Below are 18,253 nucleotides of genomic sequence, written 5' to 3'. Positions count from 1 at the left end.
GACGGGCAAGCAGGCAGAGAATCACCAGGTGTCTCTCATGGAGTCGTTCCTGCATGAAGCCCCTATAATTGAGAGCTTGGGAGACTTCTTTACGGGCAGGTCTTCCTTGTCTACCAGGGAAGAGATAGGAGAGGGAGCATTTGAAGGGTGGTAAGTTTAGCTGCCAAACCCGGTCCCATTGTTGTGCCCACCACCCTGTCTCTCTGGAGCAGGCAGGGCTGGTCCCACGACCTCACTCGTAAGCACATAATGATGAATGTTGAATTCTATGGCTGAATCCTTGCTGACCTCCTCTCTTTGCCTCCTGCCCCCGCTAGCGGATTATCACAGCAATGGCTACACCGTCACCAACGGCTGGAAGATCCACAACACGGCCAAGAACAAGTGGTTTGTCTGCATGGCCAAGACGGCGGAGGAGAAGCAAAAGTGGTTGGACGCCATCATCCGCGAGCGGGAGCAGCGCGAGAGTGCGTGGCCGGGGGCTTTCCTGGATCCGGGAGTGTATATGGCTTCCCCCAGTCTGATCCCTCCTGTCGAGTGACAGCTGTGTCTGGGGACAGAGCTGTGTCTCTCCTTTCCAGAGAGATCGGGGCCACCTACCAAAAAGCAGGTCTTTGAAGGGGTAGGAGCTCTGCGACTGTGATAACCTGGTGGGAGCTCAGCTTATCTGGCTTAGCCCACTAGACAGATGGGAAGACTGAGGGCTAATGGAGGAGACTTGCCCAAGGTCATGCCAGTATGGTTGGTCGTCCAGGGACTCTTGGTGGCAGTGGGGGGTCAGCTGGAGACAGGCTTTCGGGATCCGCAGGCCTGTCCCCACTGCTCCCAGTGCCTGGTGCTGACCGTGTCTCCTCCGTAGGCCTGAAGCTGGGCATGGAGCGCGACGCCTATGTCATGATCGCGGAGAAGGGGGAGAAGCTGTACCACATGATGATGAACAAGAAGGTGAACCTCATCAAGGACCGTCGGAGAAAACTGAGCACCGTCCCCAAGTGCTTCCTCGGCAAGTGAGTGCCTCCGCCCTGCCCTCCCCTGGGTCCTGGGCCTCGGCTGGAGGTGGGCAGACCATCTGCACTCACCTGGCTTTTCCCAGCTCTGTCCCTTCCCTCGGGAGCCCCCCTGGGCAGAGCCACTAAAGCACCCTAAATGCTTATGGAACAGCCCTTGAAGGTCAGGCACAGTGAGGTCCCCATATCAGGTCTTTCAAATGTTTTTGACCACGGCTCAGTGCAAAATGTAATGCTGATATTGTGACCGGGTACACAGATACAACCCATTAATTGTATGATTGAAGCCAAAGTTTCACGTTTACTGTACTTGATACACCCTGCAAATATTTGTGTCTATTCTGTTCTACTTATTTCTCCATTTCAAAAATACTGCTGAGTGAGACTTCCACAGACTCCGAGAGGGTTGCCCACCATGGGTTGAAAAACGCTGCTCTAGCATTTAAGCAAAGAGAAGCCCCTGTAGCTATGTTAAGCAAAGAGGTATTTAATGCAGAGAGTTGATTTCAAAGGTTTTGGAAGGGCCGGAAGAGCAAATGTAGACCTTTGAATTAGTCTGTTCAGATGCCCTAACAAAGTCCCAGAGTCTGGGCAGCTGAAACAACAGAGATGTATTTTCTCACGGTTTTAGAGGCGGGAAGTCTGAGATCGAGGTGTTGGCTGGGTGGGTGTCTGGTAAGACCTCCCTTCCGGAGATACATAAGGGGAGGCAGTTCTCCTATGGCTTTCAGTAGTTGGGGCCTCCAATTTCCCTGTTTGGGAACTACATTATTTCCTAATAATAAAATGTTATTGCCCCTGCTGCTATTTTATAACCGAGGATCAAAGAGCCAGAATGCAGGTGAGTCGGGGTTGGATCCTAAACCCAGGTTTAAATCTCATTCACCTGGGGGAGCAGGCTGGGGATTGGGAGAAGCGGAAGAAGAATTGCAGTCCCTGTAAAACCATCCAGTTGTTCCCAGGCCCTGCTGTGTGTTAGACCTGGTGGTCACGCTCTGGAGAGGGTGGGAGAATGCCTGGGGCCCCACAAAGCTTGTGGGGAGAGAAGCTTGCCTGTGAAGCTGGGGTTCTGTTTAGAATTCATTAACTTATACCCCACTTGCATCCCCAAAGCTTTTGGGGAGGCCTGGGATAAAAGCCGCTGGAATTATTCTGTTATCATAGACCAGGGGAGAGGTGACTGGGTCTAGGGTGGTCACCGTGGAGATGGGGGTGAGTGTCACATTCTGGGTCATCTTGAAGGTGATGGCATTTGCTGACGGGGCGAGGGAGGAAGGGAATTAAGGATTGTGAGTACTTGGAAGGGCGGATGGCTGCTTGCTGAGAAGTTGTGGGGGAGACGCAGGGAGGTTTCAGGGGGTGGGGTACAGCCCAGGGGATGTTTGGATGCTCATATATAGACCGGGCCCCAGATGGAGATGTCGACTTGCTAGGGGGATGTGAAATCTTTACTCAGGGAGGAGAGTCTGAGTTAGAGATCTAAGTGCAGGGCATGTGGGCCTTTAGATGGTTTCCAAAGTCATGAAACTGAATGAAATCTGCAAGACGATGAGTAGAAAGAGGGCCGGAAAGAAATGAGGTAGGGATGGACTGGGCCCTGGGGGTGAGGAGCAACTATCAAAGGAGACAGAGGAAGCTGGCAGAGAGGCGGGAGGCACGCGGGTGAGCGCGGTGACCTGGAAGCCAGGTGGGGAAAGGGGCGGAGACTTGGAGACTTGGAACCCCGGTTTGGACATGTTAATAAGGTTGAGACACCCCGTAGACATTTGCATGTTGAAAGATATTGAAAGGTTGTTGGATGGGCAGTTGGAGACAGAGTGTGAAGCTGGGGAAGGGGGTGGGGTAGGGGTGTTAGCCTGGCAGCAGCCAGGGGCCCTTAAGGGTCGTCGAGACCCTGAGAGGTGGCAGCAATGCCTTTGAGTCGGGATCTGTTCTCAGGTCAGTGACCTGGCTCCACGTTCCCTGGGAGGCTCTGTGGAGGGGCGAGTGTGGGCCCCAGACCTGCGGGAAGCCGGGAAGGGGCAGCCTGGTTGGTCTCCATCAGCTAATCTCCTAATCCCTGGGCAAGAAAGGAGGTTTTTCTCTTAGGAGAGGTGTGCTTCCGGCCCCCCAGGGTCAGAGGCCCTCCCCGCCCCTTGACAAACCCTTCGGAGAGCTTAGTCCAGCCGGACGGGATAACTGGTCTGTGATTAGAGCTTCAGCAGTGTTCTGTCTCCTCAGGAAGGATTAGGGAGATTTCTTTCATTGCCCATTTGAAACAGGGCCAGGACTAAAGCTTGTTTATCATCGTGCTAATGGAACTCACCTCCCTGGAGGCTTTGCTCTGCCCCCAGTCCGGGGCTGCGGTCGGTCCTCTTTCTTCTCGGCTGGGACCCAGGTCCTCTCAGGTGGAAGGAACCAGCGGCCCTAGGGACATGGTCAGGCGGCCCCTCTCTGCTCCGGGTGCGGCCACGCGGCCATGCCTTTTCATCTTCACGTGACACTGTGAGGCAGTTGACTGCCATTATCAGTGCACGATTGTTGTTAGTTGCTAAGGCATGTCCAGTTCTTTTACGATCTCATGCACTGTAGCCTGCCAGGCTCCTCTGTCCATGGGATTTCCCAGGTAGGAATACTGGAGTGGGTTGCCATTTCCTTCTCCAGGGGATCTTCTCAGCCCAGGGATCAAGATACCTGCGTCTCCTGTGTTGGCAGGTGAAGTCTTTACCCCGAGCCACCAGGGAAGCCCCGTCAATACGTAGTAGGTGATAATGATTTGCCAGGCATTGCTGCAGACAGCCCCCGGAAGCATTTCAGACCATGGAATCACAGGGGTGAACATAACCCACCCCCAAACACCAGTTCCTGCCCTCATGGAGCTCAAGGCCATGGAGGAGATGAGCAAGAGAAATGGGATTCTCGTACTGAGAGTGAGTGGACACTGGCCCTCACTCAGGGACCTTCCCGGGAAGATTGCCAGGCGTGCCTGTGTGTCCCCCATGCCCAGCCTTGGACTTGACAGACAGTAGGTGAAACCCATGTTTACTGGGTGCATGATATAGTGGGGCAGGAAGGAAGAGCGATGAAGGCTGACGCATGCTGACTCTCAGCCAGGCCCCCGTTCCGTGACTCTCCGGCTCCTGCCCACGTAGGCTGATCTGCTCCCTGCGTCCCCAGCGCCCCCCACCCTGCACCCAGTTACGTCTTTCCGGAAGACTGGATCTCGCTGCTCCTCATGCCCTGGCCCCCACCAACTGGCGGCCGGCTGGCTTCCGAACCTTTCTTCTCACTCAGAGGCTGATCCTCCTGCCTGCACGCTTCCCTGCACCCCCGTGGAGGCAGACGATGTCCCGCTGACCCAGTGCGGTTTGCAGACGTGTTTTCCATAAAACGTGGTATTCAATATCCACATTTAACATTTGGGAGATTTCACAGGAAACGCTGGATTTCTGGCTTCTCTTGAAAAGTCATAAGATGCTTTAGTCTTCCCATGTGGCCACGGTTGGCCGCCCTGAGTGGCTGTGTCTTCAGAAGTGCTGGCTGGCTCAGCAGAGTTTCCACCTGGCCCTTTTTACTCATTTACGAGAGGTCAGGGTCCCTGCATTAGAGGTGAATGGTGTCTGGTTTTGAACGCTGGACCCCAGCTCAAGATTCAGTGTGATTTGAAAATTACTGACAAAATCCAGAGGGTCCCTGAATGGACCACTTGCCAGATGGACCCTTTGGAGGCCCAGAGAGGGACAGCGATTTGCCCAAATCTGCCCAGCAAATTGGTCCTCAAAAAAGCTCGAGACTCAACTGGGGGCAGAAAGCTGGGTCTCGGCTCCTCTGTCTTCTGGGCTGCCTTTTTCTGCGCTAGCAGCTGCTGCAGGGGGCTTCCTGTCTCTCCCCCACCCTGGCCGCAGGGCTGCCGGTCCGGGCAGAGGTGGCCCCTGAGGGGACAGCTGGTGGGCAGCTGGCAGCCGACTCTCAGCTTCCAAGAGTGGGCACTCCACATCTGTTTGCCTCCCCCAGCTGCCGGCAGCTTTCTTTCTGCCACTGATTTTGGGGACTTGGGGAATAGGGCTGGGGGCGGACAGGACCCAGAACCATCTCTTACCCACTCGGGGCTCCCGCTCTGCAGAATAGATCTGTTTCGTCTACGCCCGCCTTGGCCTGCGCTGGGGCTCCCTGAGTGCCTCGGCACACCCCACTACCTACACATAAGGCAGGTCTTTGCTCCGCCAAACGCTGGAAAGCTAAAAATAGCCCTGCTCCCCGCTGGCCCTGTAATTGGAGGCGGAACAGCTGGTTTCGATAAGCTCCGTGCTCTGGCCAACTGCCACCCACTTTCATTGAGTACAGATTGCCTTGCGTCCCCAGCTCTCCCCTCTCCTGCTGACTTCCACTGGGCTGAGCTCTGCGTGGAGCCCCGAACACTCCCCCGAGAGCTGGGACCTGGGGTCTGGGCTGAGCCCCTGCCCCGCTGGGTAGTCACGTTGGATTTGCCTCATTTCCTCTGGGCCTGTGAGCACATCTTTCTTGCTGAGGCCTTCCTGCTTCCCCCAGAATGTCCCTTCTTGTTGAATGGCTCATTCCTTCGGTTGTTCACGAGGTTACTCTGCCCTGCTGTGCTTGGGCCCCTCTTCCAGGTGCCGGGGACGTAGAGCTGTGACTTAGACAACAGGTCTCCATCTGCATGGAGACGACATTCTGGTTCTGGGAGACGGCTGATAAACGCATCCACAAATCTGTAAAGGGTACAACTCTAGCAATGAGTGATAAAAAAGAAGTATAACTGAAAGATGGGATGGTTTGTGTGGGGGTTGGGTGTTTTGATGAGGTGGTTGGGGAAGACTTCTTCAAGGAGGTGATGTTTGAGCTGAGACCTAAAGATGAAAGAGAAGGGCTATGTGAAGAGCTGGGGAAGGGTGTGTCTTGGCAGCGGGAACAGCAAGTGCAAAGGCCCTAAGGCAAGCAGGAGTTTGGCATGCTTTGTAAGCGTGGAAGACGGTGGGTGTGGTAAAGCAGAATAAGTGAAAAGAACAGAGATGAGGGGACAGTTCACACAGGGCCTTGTCATCATGTGGGCAGAATTTGCATGTTTTTTTGAGAGTAACTAGGCAGCTCATTGGAGGGTTTTCAGTGGGAGAATGACATGATTTGGTCATAATTATCTCTCCTGACTCTCTACAATCATCTTTCTGGGTCCTTATTTCTTCCTGCTTATTGATTTCTTCATTCCTTCTGTCTGTTCACCCATCCAGCCATCATCCATCTCCCACCTGCCCGCCCCGCCACCATCTACTGTAGTTTTTCCACTTACTCATCCATCCATTCATGCTCCCCTCCACCCACCTACCCACTAAGCTCCCCAGCCACTTAGTCATTTATCTGTTGAATCATCTGGTTACCTACTCACTTTTCATTCATTTATCCACTCATGTATCTATCCTTTCATTCCTCCACCCATCCTTCCTCCCATCCTTCATCCAACCATCCATCCATCTATCCATCCTTCCATCCATCCATCCATCTTCTCTTGCATCCATCCATCCTTCCATCCATCCATCCATCTTCTCTTGCATCCATCCATCCTTCCATCCATCCATCCATCCATCCATCCATCCATCCATCCATTCATCCATCCTCCCTTGCATCCATCCATCCTTCCATCCATCCATCCAGTTAGCCTGAGGCAGGGCCTGGGGTCTGCTTGCACCCACCTCTCTGCCATTGGTCTTGAGGGAAAACATCCGTCCTCAGCAGGAACCTCTGCTTCCTTGTGGCTCAGCTGGTAAACAATCTGCCTACAATGTGGGAGACCTGGGTTCGATCCCTGGGTTGGGAAGATCCCCTGGAGAAGGGAAAGGCTCCCCACTCCAGTATTCCAGCCTGGAGAATTCCACGGACTGTATAGTCCCTGGGGTCGCCAAGAGTCAGACATGACGGAGCGACTTCCACGTTAACTTTCACTTTTCAGCAGGAACCCCGAGCCTGAGCTCTGCTTCCCCATAGGCAGTTCTGGCTGTCATTCCTGAGAGTGGGTGGGATCAGGCCAGTTCAGTGCTGGCAGCTATGGTCCCAGGATGGGGGTGGTCCTCTCAACTGCATCTTATGTTTCTGGCAGTGAGTTTGTTGCCTGGCTCCTAGAAATTGGTGAAATCAGCAAGACGGAAGAAGGAGTGAACCTGGGCCAAGCCTTGTTGGAGAATGGTATTATCCACCATGGTGAGTGGGTCCTGGGTCTGGGTGGCTGAGGGGTAGGCAGGTCAGACCTCAGCAGCCGTGTGCAGAACTAACCTAGGGTCCATTTCTACTCTGCTGTGCGGCCGCCTGTCTCCCGGGTGCAGAGTGGGCCCGGGGACGTGGCTGCCCTTATAAAACTGCTCACAGGGCTGGAAGATCCAGCACTCACTCGGGGCACCCACAAAGCAAGGTGGCCTCGTAAAGTTACGGGCAGGGAGGAGAATTTTCTTTCTGTCCCTGCAAAAAATAGCAAGAACCATTGAAGTTTTAGTTTCCAGTTGGAGCGTGGGCAGGGGGTTTGGTGAAATTGCACTTGGCATGGAGCCTGGCTGGGTGGAGGGTGAGGATGGGGGTGTGGGTTGGGAGGGGCCGGGGGGCTGCACTCGGCCTCACCAGCCCTGGGTCCTTCCAGTCTCTGACAAGCACCAGTTTAAGAACGAGCAGGTGATGTACCGCTTCCGCTATGATGACGGCACCTACAAGGCCCGGAGCGAGCTGGAGGACATCATGTCCAAGGTGCGGACCCTCCGCCCTGACCCACTGTCTGGACCCCACTGCCCCTGCCCGCCCCCCTCTGCTCCCCACACCCTCCTATCGGCCGGGATTTGCAGGCCCCCCAGAGAATGTGGCCTGATCCCAGACTCCCCCTTTTTCTCTTTCAGGGTGTGAGGCTTTACTGCCGTCTCCATAGCCTTTACACCCCTGTGATCAAGTAAGTTACTCTCTCCAAGCTTCACCTCTGCCCCTTCTCAGCTGTATGGCCTTGGGCCAGTAACTTAACCTCTCTGGGCCTCGGTCTCCTTCTCCATCCAATGGGACTCATAACTGCACCTACCCTGTAGGTTTGTCATGAGGGTCAAGTGAGTTAATCTGTTGGGAGACACTGCAACGTGGTGGTGAAGGGTGTTAGTTCTGGGGTCAGACAGGCTGAGTTTGGATCTCAGCCTGTGAGCTGGTTAGCAGCTATTTCCCTCTGTGGAATGGGGATAATAATAGGATCCATCCCAGGGCGTTTGCACTTGCTGTCCTCTTTGCCTAGGATATTCTTTCCCTACCTATCTGCTCCCTTCCTTCCTTCAAATGTCCCCAAGTCAGAGGGGCCTTCCTGACCACCTTTCTAAAATATCACATCTGGAACATACCACCCTCCTTCCTTCATTTTGGTGTTCTTCTTGAAGCTTGTCAGTGGCTGACATACTCTATATTTATTTCTTGGTCTGTATACTGTCTTGTCTTCCCCCACTGAATTCTACACTCACCAAAGGCAGGGAATTTGCTCACCACTGTGTCCCCAAACCCTCAGCAGCACCCAAAGAGGCGCTGGCTAGTAGAACTTCCCGCACTGGTAGAAGCACTCTGTACCTGTGCTGCCCAAGACAGTGGCCACTAGTCACACGTACGTTCACGCTCTTGAGACTGAAGAGTGTAATCTGAACTCTGATGTAACACTGATTGATTGGAAAACAGCCGCATACTGGAGAGTGCTGGTCCAGGGCCAAGGAGCCCTCAGGAAATGTTTGTTGAGTGGTGGCTGAAAGGTAACTAGCTTCTTTTGCCTCTGTGCATCTGTGGAATGGGCATAAGCGTAGCTCACACCCCTGGAGTGTGACTCTGAGTGACGAGGCGTGAATCTGAGTGTGGCCCGGTACATGGTGAGGGCTGTGCAGTGCTCGTGATTTGTGGTTGTCTACTGTGAAGCTTGTGGCTGTGGATGCAGGGCCGGGGAGGGTGACGTGATCCTTACCAGCTGTAGAGGCCTCTGCCCCCTGTCCTGACAGCACTTACCACCTCTCAGGAGCGGAGAGGAAGGGTCTTCTCCCCTTGGAGGTGAGGCCCAGGGAGCCCCTTTGCGCAGGCCCAGAAGCCAGGTGGGCCGGCCCGGTCCAGCTCAGAACTCACAGGAGGGGCCCCTCCGTCCGCCCCCGGAGGAGGAAGTGGCCGGGCCGGCAGCAGGTCCCAGGTACCGCACACGTGCCCTGCCGGGCCCCCCAGCTCCCGAGAAGAGCTCCCCAAACCGGCCTTTCTCAGCCCCAACAGGGCTGGCCACAGAAACCCGTTTGCGTCGGCTTCAGAAGCTGAGCAGTTGTTGTGGTTTGGCTGCAAGATCCGCACAACCCTTCCTACCACAGCTTGGCAGGAATTAGATGCTACGACAGGTCAGAGTGAAGAACCAGGACCGTCACAGACCCCTGCCCCCTGCTTGGTCCTGACTGCCCACTCCAGCCCCTGGAGAGATGTTTCCATGTCGACATAGTTTTGTTACCTTTAGACGCAAGGATGTCAACGACGAAACGAAAGAAAAAAGGGAAGAACTGAAAGTTTCTCTCGCTACTCAAGAGTAAATCAGGTCTCCGCAGGCTCAGCGTTTTTGACGTCTTGGGCGGGATCGTTCCTTGTTTGGGAGCTGTTCTGGGCAGTTTTGAGTGCTTGGCAGCATCTGATCTGTACCTGCTACATGCTGATGGTACCTCTAGTCCTCCCCCGACCCTGGTCAGATCATGACAGCCAAAAATGTCACCAGACACAGCCAAGCATTCCTTGTGGGGTGGGGGGCATAGTCATTCCTGTTGGAGAACCCCAGGCTGGGGAGCTTTTCCGAAGCCTTAGAGCCGCCTGAGGATGGGGTCCTGGGTTGGGACAGACCTGCTCTAGGTGACGCTGTGAGTGAGGGGCGGGTCCGGCCGGACTCCCTGGCCTCTGACCCGTGGCTGGAGAATCTGGAAGTCCCTGGACCCCGAGCGCTTTGAGCAGGGACTTCGGGACTGTTTCCCCTCCCTCCTGCCCGATCGGCTCACGGCCGGCTTCCTCTCCACAGGGACCGCGATTACCACCTGAAGACGTATAAGTCCGTGCTGCCTGGGAGCAAGCTGGTGGACTGGCTCCTGGCCCAGGTGAGAGCTCTCCTGAGCGGGTGTGACCCGGAGCAGAGGGGCTGACCAGGATGTGGGCCTTTGAGGTTTAAAAAGCTTTAATTTTAAATTTTATTGATTGATTTGGCTGCACCGGATCTTAGTTGAGACATGCAGGGTCTTTAGTTGCAGCCTGTGAGATCTAGTTCCCGGACCAGGGATCGAACCTGGGCCCCGTGCGTTGGGAGTGTGGAGTCTTACCTACGGGACCACCTAGGAAGTCCCTAAAAATTTGTTTAAAAATTATTATTATTATTTTTCTGTCCAGCTGTCTTTTAATTTTTAAAACATTAATCTATTTATTTTAATTGGAGGCTAATTACTTTACAATATTGTGGTGATTTTGGGCATGCATTGACATGAGTCAGCCACAGTGTATATGTGTCCCCTCATCCTTCACCCCCCTTCCATAAAATTGTTTTTTAAATTGTGGTAAAATACACATAATATGGGCTTCCCACGTGGTGCAGTGGTAAAGAACCCGCCTGCCAATACAGGAGACTCGGGTTTGATTCCTGGCTTGGGAAGATCCCCTGGAAGAGTAAATGGCAACCTGCTCCAGTATTCCTGCCTGGGAAATCTCATGGACAGAGGAGCCTGGTGGGCTACAGCCCATGGGGTCACAAAGAGTCAGACATGACTGAGTACATCGGCAAACACATAAGATAACATTTACCATCTTAACCATTTTTAAGTGTACAGTCCAGTAGCCTTAAGTTCATTATTACACAACCATCACCACCGTCCACTTCCAGGGCTTTTTCCATCTTGCAAAACTGAAACTCTGTCCCCGTTAAACAGTAACGTCCTGTGACTCCCCGCTGCCTGGCCCCTGGCAGCCACCCTTCCGCTTTCTCTGAGTTGGCCTGCTGGGGAAACCTGTGTAAGGGGGCCAGGCAGTATTTGTGCCTCTGTGTCAGGCTTGTTTCAGTCCACATAAAGTCTTCAGGCTTTGTCCACGTTGCAGCCTGTGTCAGAATTTCCTTCCTTTTAAAGGCTGAATAATATTCTGTTGGGTGGATAGAGCACATTTTATCTGTCAGTCAAGGGACAGTGGGGTGACTGCCACCTTGAGGCTTTTTGTTTTAGACATGAGATGATCCCGGGCAAACTGGGACAAGTTGGTTCCCTCCTGGCACCAAACCGGAGCCTCCAGGTGGGGCTTGCCAGGTTATTCCTTTCACACAGGTCCCCAGTGAGCAGGGGCTGGGCAGAGTCTTGGAAAAATCTATGGGCCGCTTTTGCTGCAACTACCCCAAGGCGATTGTTCTGTTGAGGTGCTGTGAACACTCCTACCTGCCTGCCTCTCAGAGTGGGTGGCTCCTGTTCACAGCATGCTTATTCTGGGCCAGGGCCCGTCTGGGCTTTTGTGCATTGTCTCACCGAGTCCTCCACCCCATTTACAGATGGAGAACTGGGGTCCAGAGGGGCCAAGTGCCTAGTCAAGGGCACACAGCCTGGCAGCAGCAGAGCTAGAACTTGGGTGGGCCCATCTTATCCCCTCATGCCTCAGTTCTGCAGACTTTTCAGGGAGCCTGCAAGAACCTTCATTCATAGTTCATAAGAAGAATGCACTGGCTCCAAAGACAAGGAGAAGACTGTGAAATTGAAATGGATACATGTTTAAACTTTTATAGAGTACAGCTCTATGGCAGCCTCATTAATTGTTAAGTTTCCCATTCATAGAAACTTCATTCCATTCGAAAACAATTTACTGCCTGGATTTTCTCTTGCCGAACAAATTGCTGATGATTGCCTAGAAGTCAGAGCCAACCTATGTAAAGTAAAGCCTTCTTGGCGTCAAATCACTTCAAAAGCAAGCTTAGAAAATGCCTTGAAAAAACTTTGTCAAACCCCCAAAATGTATTTAATGTAGGACATGGGTGCATTTTAAAATATGTTTGTTAGGATGCGGGGCCCCAAAACGTGGGAGGTCTTTAAATGACCTTGGATTTGAATTTATAGAGTTGCATGGCTCAGAAGCACAGAGCTGCTAGCCGTTGTAGTACACCACCCCCTCCTTAGGATCCCCTGAAGCCAGCCCAGAGCATGCGCTTTATCTAGCATGGCCTCTTGGGAGGGCTCAGGCCACTGCAGGGCTCCCAGCACAGATGGGACAGCAGCTGATTTTGGTGGAATAAGATCTTGGGGCTGTTGGGGGATGAGACTGGCAATAGACCAACCGGCGAGGAGGCAGATTCAGAACTAAAGGCAGGGGAGCATGAGAACTCTCCTGAGAACGGTGTGGCCTCGGAGGAGGTAGGAAACGTGGTCAGGTTTTGGATTTTTTGAAGGTAGACCTAACAGAGTCTGCTGTTGGATGGATGGATTGTGGGCGAGGGTTGAGAGAGGAGTCTTGAAGAACTCCAGGGTCCTTGACCAAGCCGGGGAGGCTCAGGGCTGTGACCTGGAGCACTCCAGCAAGGAGGAGAACTAGCCAGAGCAACTGCGCCTGCTGGTTTCTGTTTGTGATTGATGTCAGGCGCAGTGGGGACCTGCTCTTGGCCAGTACTGTCAGATTAGCTGTGTTCCTGGCCGAGGCCCCCCGGAATAGCCCGAGTCATTGTCAGTGGGTCCTGAGAATGCCCCCACCCCCATCCCCCAGCATCCTGTTGCAGTGGAGGCAAGGGGAGGATGGGGGAGTAAAGTTTGCAGCTGACCCTCCGTCCACTTCAGCAGGCCTCCCATTGCTTGGCCTGGTCTGGGGACACAGGGAAGCTAATTGGAGTTGACTTAGGATGGCTTCCATGAGATTGACCAAAAGACAGCTGGCATCTGGCTCCAGGTCATGGAAAGGGGAGGATGGTATGCGTATGGGTCTCTCTGCATGGGATGATTGGTGATGAGGATGTGACCTTGAAGACTGGTTAGGGCAAGTCTTGATTAGAGTCATCCCCACCTTGTACCTTGGCAGGAAGGTCAAAAAGAAAACATATAATTGTGTAGTTCAGGAGGGTTATTTTGCTTTGAATACCTCTTCATTTCTAACTTCTAGATCATTCTGCTCCTTGAAACAAAATGTTGGTTGAAACCTCCTTGATCAGCTAGAAATGCTTGTGGCTGCACATAATAAGAAACTTGACTTACACAGTAAAGGCATTTTTTTTTGTTGTTGTTGTTCATGTAACTAGACATCCAGAGCTCATGATCCTAGAGCTCAACAATGCCATTTACACCCAGGCTCTTTCCATCTTTTTGTTCTACCACCTTGCCCGCTGCCTCATTGTCATAAGACGGCTGCCACAGCTCCAGATATCACATCCATATAGACCTATGGCCAAAGGCAGGCAGCAGGGACAGGTGAAGAGAGCTTTCTCACTCTGTTTATTGGGGGAGGAAACTTCCTCTGGTCCTGTCCCTTCCCAAATAGTCTTCCTCTTGGTCTCATGGCCAGGTGGGTCCCACATATACCCATAAACCACTCCCTGGGGAAGATGACAAGGATGGCTGAGGGTGGCTTAGAATTCCTCAGAATTCATTCCTTGAGGCTCCCTACCAACTCCTTGGATGAATCAGAGTTCTTTTAGCTCTGAGAATGAGGGAGGTACTAGTCCTTTGATTGACAAGCTACATATTGCATCAGTTCTGTTCTCTGTGTATTATCTCATTTAATCTTCAGAAGAACAGTTGCTATCCCCATTTTACTGATGAAGGAACTGAGGCTCAGGTTTTATAACTTGCCTCAGGACACACAGAAATGGGGTACCCCTATAAGACTGTGCGTGTGTGTGACGGGGGCTTTCACGGTGCCTTGATAGTCATAATAATAGAGATAGTAGTAATACTGCCTCTATTGATTATAACCTGTACTTGGAATCTGAGCAGGGAACACCACTGAGGGGTGGCAGAGGCCTTGGAAAGTCAAGAGCAAATCCAGGGATTAAAAAAATACAGATGAGGACCTGAAGCTTGGAGAGGTGAAGGAGTTGCCCACGGTCACGGCTTGGCCAAGCAGGGGTTTGAATGCGGGGACACCAGCTTCAGATTTGCCGTCTTCCCCTCTCTGCTTGCGATTTTTGGTCTGTGTCGCCTGGGCTCCAGGACGCCCTAGGCTGCGGCCGTCAGAAGGAGAGTGGGGGGCAGGGGGTGGGACAGGAGAGAGCAGGTCAGGCCAGGAGCCAGGTGCTGCGGGGAGGCTGGCATCTGCTGGCTCCTGTGCCGGCTCTGCAGAGATGTGCCCGAGTGCCCGCCACGCTGACCCCACGGCCAGGCAGATGGTGATGCTGGCCGAGGCGGGGGTTCCAGTGCCCGGGGGTTGGGGCGGCGGGGCTTGGATGGGAGCAGGCAAAGGGCAGTCTGTCAGCTCAAGGCACCAGCAAAAGAAACAGGATAAACAAGGACAGGGCAGGGGCCCTGGCCACAACCCTGGGCAGCTCTCCTCCCCTCTTGGAGCCTCAGTTTCCCTGTTTGTAACTTGGAGGGCAGACCCGGCTGTAAGAGGATTCCATTCTCAAGCTGTGACCTTGGGCCAGTGCCGCGTCTGTTGGTCCCTCAAAGTCTTCATCTGCCAAACGAGGTTAATAAGAGCATTTGCTCCTGGGTTGACCCTCAAGGCCGTTAGTGTGGCTGGAGCCCCCCCAGCCAGGGGGCTGGTGAGCCATTCAAGGGGCAGGGGGATGCAGGTGGAGAGGTTTATTACACTGTGGGGAGAAAATGGGGGCTTGTGACTTTCGATTTCCTCACCGCTGGCGGGATGTGGGTGGGGGCTTATTCTTCAGGTGGGGGGGCGCATGCAGGGCTGGTGTATTTCACTCCTGACTGGAGGATCCTGCTGCTGTTGGGATCTTTGGAGCTGCCCCGTGGGTTACCCCAGGGCCCTCTGGGGAGAAGAGGGGAGGGGATGGGCTGGGAGCCCAGGTTGTGAGAGCTTCAGAGAGCCAGGTGGGCTCCAGACGTCAGCCCGCCCCCCGCCCCGCTCCACGTTCGGGCCTGCCCGCCTCCTGGGCCCCTCACAGCGGGAGGCTGTGGCTGTGGCTGTGGCCTTCGGGATGGATGGCAGCCCCCCGCCCCTGGCGGGGCTCAGAGCCTGCCAGCCCTCCAACCGCCAGCCCCAGGTCCCACAGGACAGGTTTGTCATCCATGAGTCAGCCTGGGGCAGCAAAACACGAGGCCAGCGGCTGCCCCAGGCTCTGCTCTGGGGCCTGCAGCTCTGAATTCATTTCTCCTTTAGCCCAGCCATTCCGCTGCTGGCTGGGGGCTCTGAGGGTGGGTGGGATACACCCCAAGTGCAGGCCGCTGGCCTGGCTGTGTCAGGCAGTTGTTTAAATGAGAGGCCGTAGGCCCTGTGACCCTCTGAATGGAGGCGAAGCTCGTTGACCTGGCTACAAGCTCCTGAATGAGTTAGTCCTTGCTCACCACATCTTTATCCAATCAGCAGGCATTTAGCAAGCACCCACGGTGTGCCAGGCTCTGTTCTAAGCCCTTCGCATTCAGCAGGGAACGGGCGCTTTCCTTGTGGAGCACCCTGTCCTCGCTGGCCGTGCTGGCTTCTGTGCTGCAGACTCCGTCCACCTCTGGACCTCCATCCCTGCTCTTTCCTTTGCCTGTCACTCCCCCCATGCACGCACAATTCGCATACTTTGCCTGGATATACTGAGATCGTTTGGGTTGCAAGAAGCAAAAATAGAATCTGGTTAACTTAAGGAATATAAAAAAGAGACAGTGAATTCCTGGGAAGGCCGTGGAGCACCCACAGAGTCAGTAGAGACCCTGGAGCCAGTCCTTAAAAGGAACCGGCACCAGGAAACTCCCAGCTCCTCAGGAGCAGGTGCAATGGGGCACTGTCTCCAGGGCACGCTCTCAGGCAGGACTGGCTCCAGCTGCTCCCTGACCTTGGGTTCCTCTGCTCAGGGGTCATGTTCTGGGCAGGGAGGCTTTGCACTGGCCTTGCCTGGACCCCGTGCCCTAAACCTGGCCAGGGGTTGGCGGTAGCAAGCCTGGAGGGACCTTCCCCTCAAGGCATCATTCCATAAGGGAGAGTTGGCCCTGGAGGCAGGCCCAGCAGGAGCCCAGTACACTGGCCACACCCGTTCATTCTGCAGTTTCGGGTTGGATGTCACTTCCTCCAGGAAGTCTGAAATGAGCCAGACCCCCCATTTAGGAGTATTTTCAGTTACGAGAACAGAAAACGCAACTGAACACTGGCCTGAGCAAATAACATGCTGCACATCAGTAGCACCTCATATCAAGAACCTTCTGTCCTTCGCTCTGTCATCCTCAGCAGTCTGCCACCTTGATCATGACATGGCCTGCAGTCCCTGCATCACTTCCTCATGTAACTTTATCCCAGGCAGGGAGGGGTGCTGTTGCTTTTACCTTTTATTAGGGAGGAAGATATTTTCCAGGATTGCCTAGTAGGCTTCCCCAGATGTCTTATTGGCTAGAGCCAGGTCAATTAGGAGTTGAACTTGATTTCTTAATATCAGAGAGCCAACTACAGAGGCTGAAACCAATTACGGGTTTGTTTTTCTTTAGTACAAGAGAAGGCTGGAGGTTGGTGAGACAGAGCTGCTGGGGCAATCTCATGATATCTTTGAGGACCGCCCTCTCCCTTTCTGCTCTGCTCTGCTTTGTATGTTTCTATTTTCCAGACCACATTGTGATATAAGATGGCTGCAGGAGCTCCAGCCATCACATCTGTGTTCCAGGCAGGCAGGAGGAAGAGATACAAAGGGCCAGGGGCACAGTATTTTTCCAGAGTTTGCTGTCAGTGATTTCTGCTTGTGTTTCATTGGCCACCACTGGCTATAGTGGAGGCTGGGATCTGAGGTTATCTAGATAGATGCACTGCCATCTGTATCAGTGTGGGTTTCAGTACCAGGGCCGGATGGGGTGGGGGAGGGTTGTTGCTGGGCAACCAACAGTGTCTGCCACATAAAATCTCCATTTCTCTTTTTGCGGTATTTATCACGTGATACTCCATGCATTTGTTACATTTACATAATTAACATACAGTTAAACATTTTTCTGGTTTGGGAGTTGTAAATAACGATCACAGACATGGTTGGGGGTACCGCAGTAGATAAGACAGAGGCACATCCCTGCTATCGTGGAGTCTGCTTTCCTGGGGTAGCAGTGGGCTCTTTCTCCACCTGGCTCAGCCCCTTGGGCCAGGTCCACCTAACACCTTCCCCTTCTCGTTCTGTTCCAGGGTGATTGCCAGACACGTGAGGAGGCGGTGGCGCTTGGCGTGGGGCTGTGTAACAATGGCTTCATGCATCACGGTAATCCAGCCCTCCCCTCAGCCCAGCCTCCCCAGGGGGTGGGGGTCTGTCCTGAGACGGAATTGCTGGCAGGGACCCTGGTCCCTGCTGCACGTTTCAGTGAGGGGAAACAGGCCCAGAGACAGCAAGTGGTAGGCCGGCCGGCTGCCCAGCAAGGCAGTGGGCGTGGATGCCGGGTCTGTGGGCCTATGGACTGCTGTGGCTTTGGGCCGGCTCGTGAACTCCCCTCCTCCTTCATCCCCAGTTCTGCACTGATGCAGAGACCACTGATGTGGGGACCGAGGTGTCTGGTAAAATCCATGGGCTTCCCAAGCCTTTACTTCTGGGTGGGAGATGGCCTCCCAGGGTCGGTAGTGAGGCTGGGTGAGGTGGGCCTGGTCCATGGGCCTCCTGGGAGGGGAGGAGAGGGGTCCGCGGGGACAGAGGATGGCCGGGCTGTGAGTGTGAGAGGGAGGAAGCTAGGCGGGGCCTTGCCCCTCAGACACGTCCCTCCTCCTCCCGCAGGGAGAAGTGTGTGGGAGGGGAGGCGGGTGGACGGTGTGAGATGGTCCTGGGGAGGGAGAAATGGTTCCACTGACACCGCTTTAAGATAACAGAGAGATTATACCCTGGGCCCGGCCTCTCCTAAGAACTCTGCATGTAGTGATTAGTTTAATCCTTGTGCTGGTCCTTTGATGTTGGTATGGAAAACATGCCTGTGTGTAAACGAGGGCCAGAAGCCCAGGCAGTTAGGACACTTGCCTAAGGAGGGGCTGGGATCTGGACCCAGGCAGGGTGGTGTTACAGGCCTCCAGGGAGCTCTGGTCCCGGGGGAGCCCCCAAGTTTCCACTTTTTTAGGATGAGTGGACTTTTAACCCCGCCCCCCCAGGAGAGAGTCTTTCTCTGGCCTCCAGAACAACCTCAGGG

General features: G+C 54.0%; 1 protein-coding gene across 1 annotated transcript in view; it reads left to right on the top strand.

The window, feature by feature from the left end:
* Window positions 1-18,253, top strand: part of PREX1 (phosphatidylinositol-3,4,5-trisphosphate dependent Rac exchange factor 1) — a 176,302-nt gene that overhangs the window by 123,375 nt on the left and 34,674 nt on the right. The window contains exons 9-15 of the mRNA XM_043480441.1: window positions 318-467; window positions 860-1,007; window positions 7,096-7,196; window positions 7,627-7,730; window positions 7,877-7,926; window positions 10,030-10,105; window positions 17,274-17,346. Of these exons, the coding sequence (XP_043336376.1) occupies window positions 318-467; window positions 860-1,007; window positions 7,096-7,196; window positions 7,627-7,730; window positions 7,877-7,926; window positions 10,030-10,105; window positions 17,274-17,346 (702 nt within the window). The remainder of the gene's footprint in view (window positions 1-317; window positions 468-859; window positions 1,008-7,095; window positions 7,197-7,626; window positions 7,731-7,876; window positions 7,927-10,029; window positions 10,106-17,273; window positions 17,347-18,253) is intronic.

The sequence above is a fragment of the Cervus canadensis genome, chromosome 10 (genome assembly GCF_019320065.1).
Source record: "Cervus canadensis isolate Bull #8, Minnesota chromosome 10, ASM1932006v1, whole genome shotgun sequence".
NCBI classification, from domain to species: domain Eukaryota; kingdom Metazoa; phylum Chordata; class Mammalia; order Artiodactyla; family Cervidae; genus Cervus; species Cervus canadensis.
Note: the sequence above shows the minus strand (reverse complement) of the source record. Positions and strands in the feature narration are given on the sequence as shown.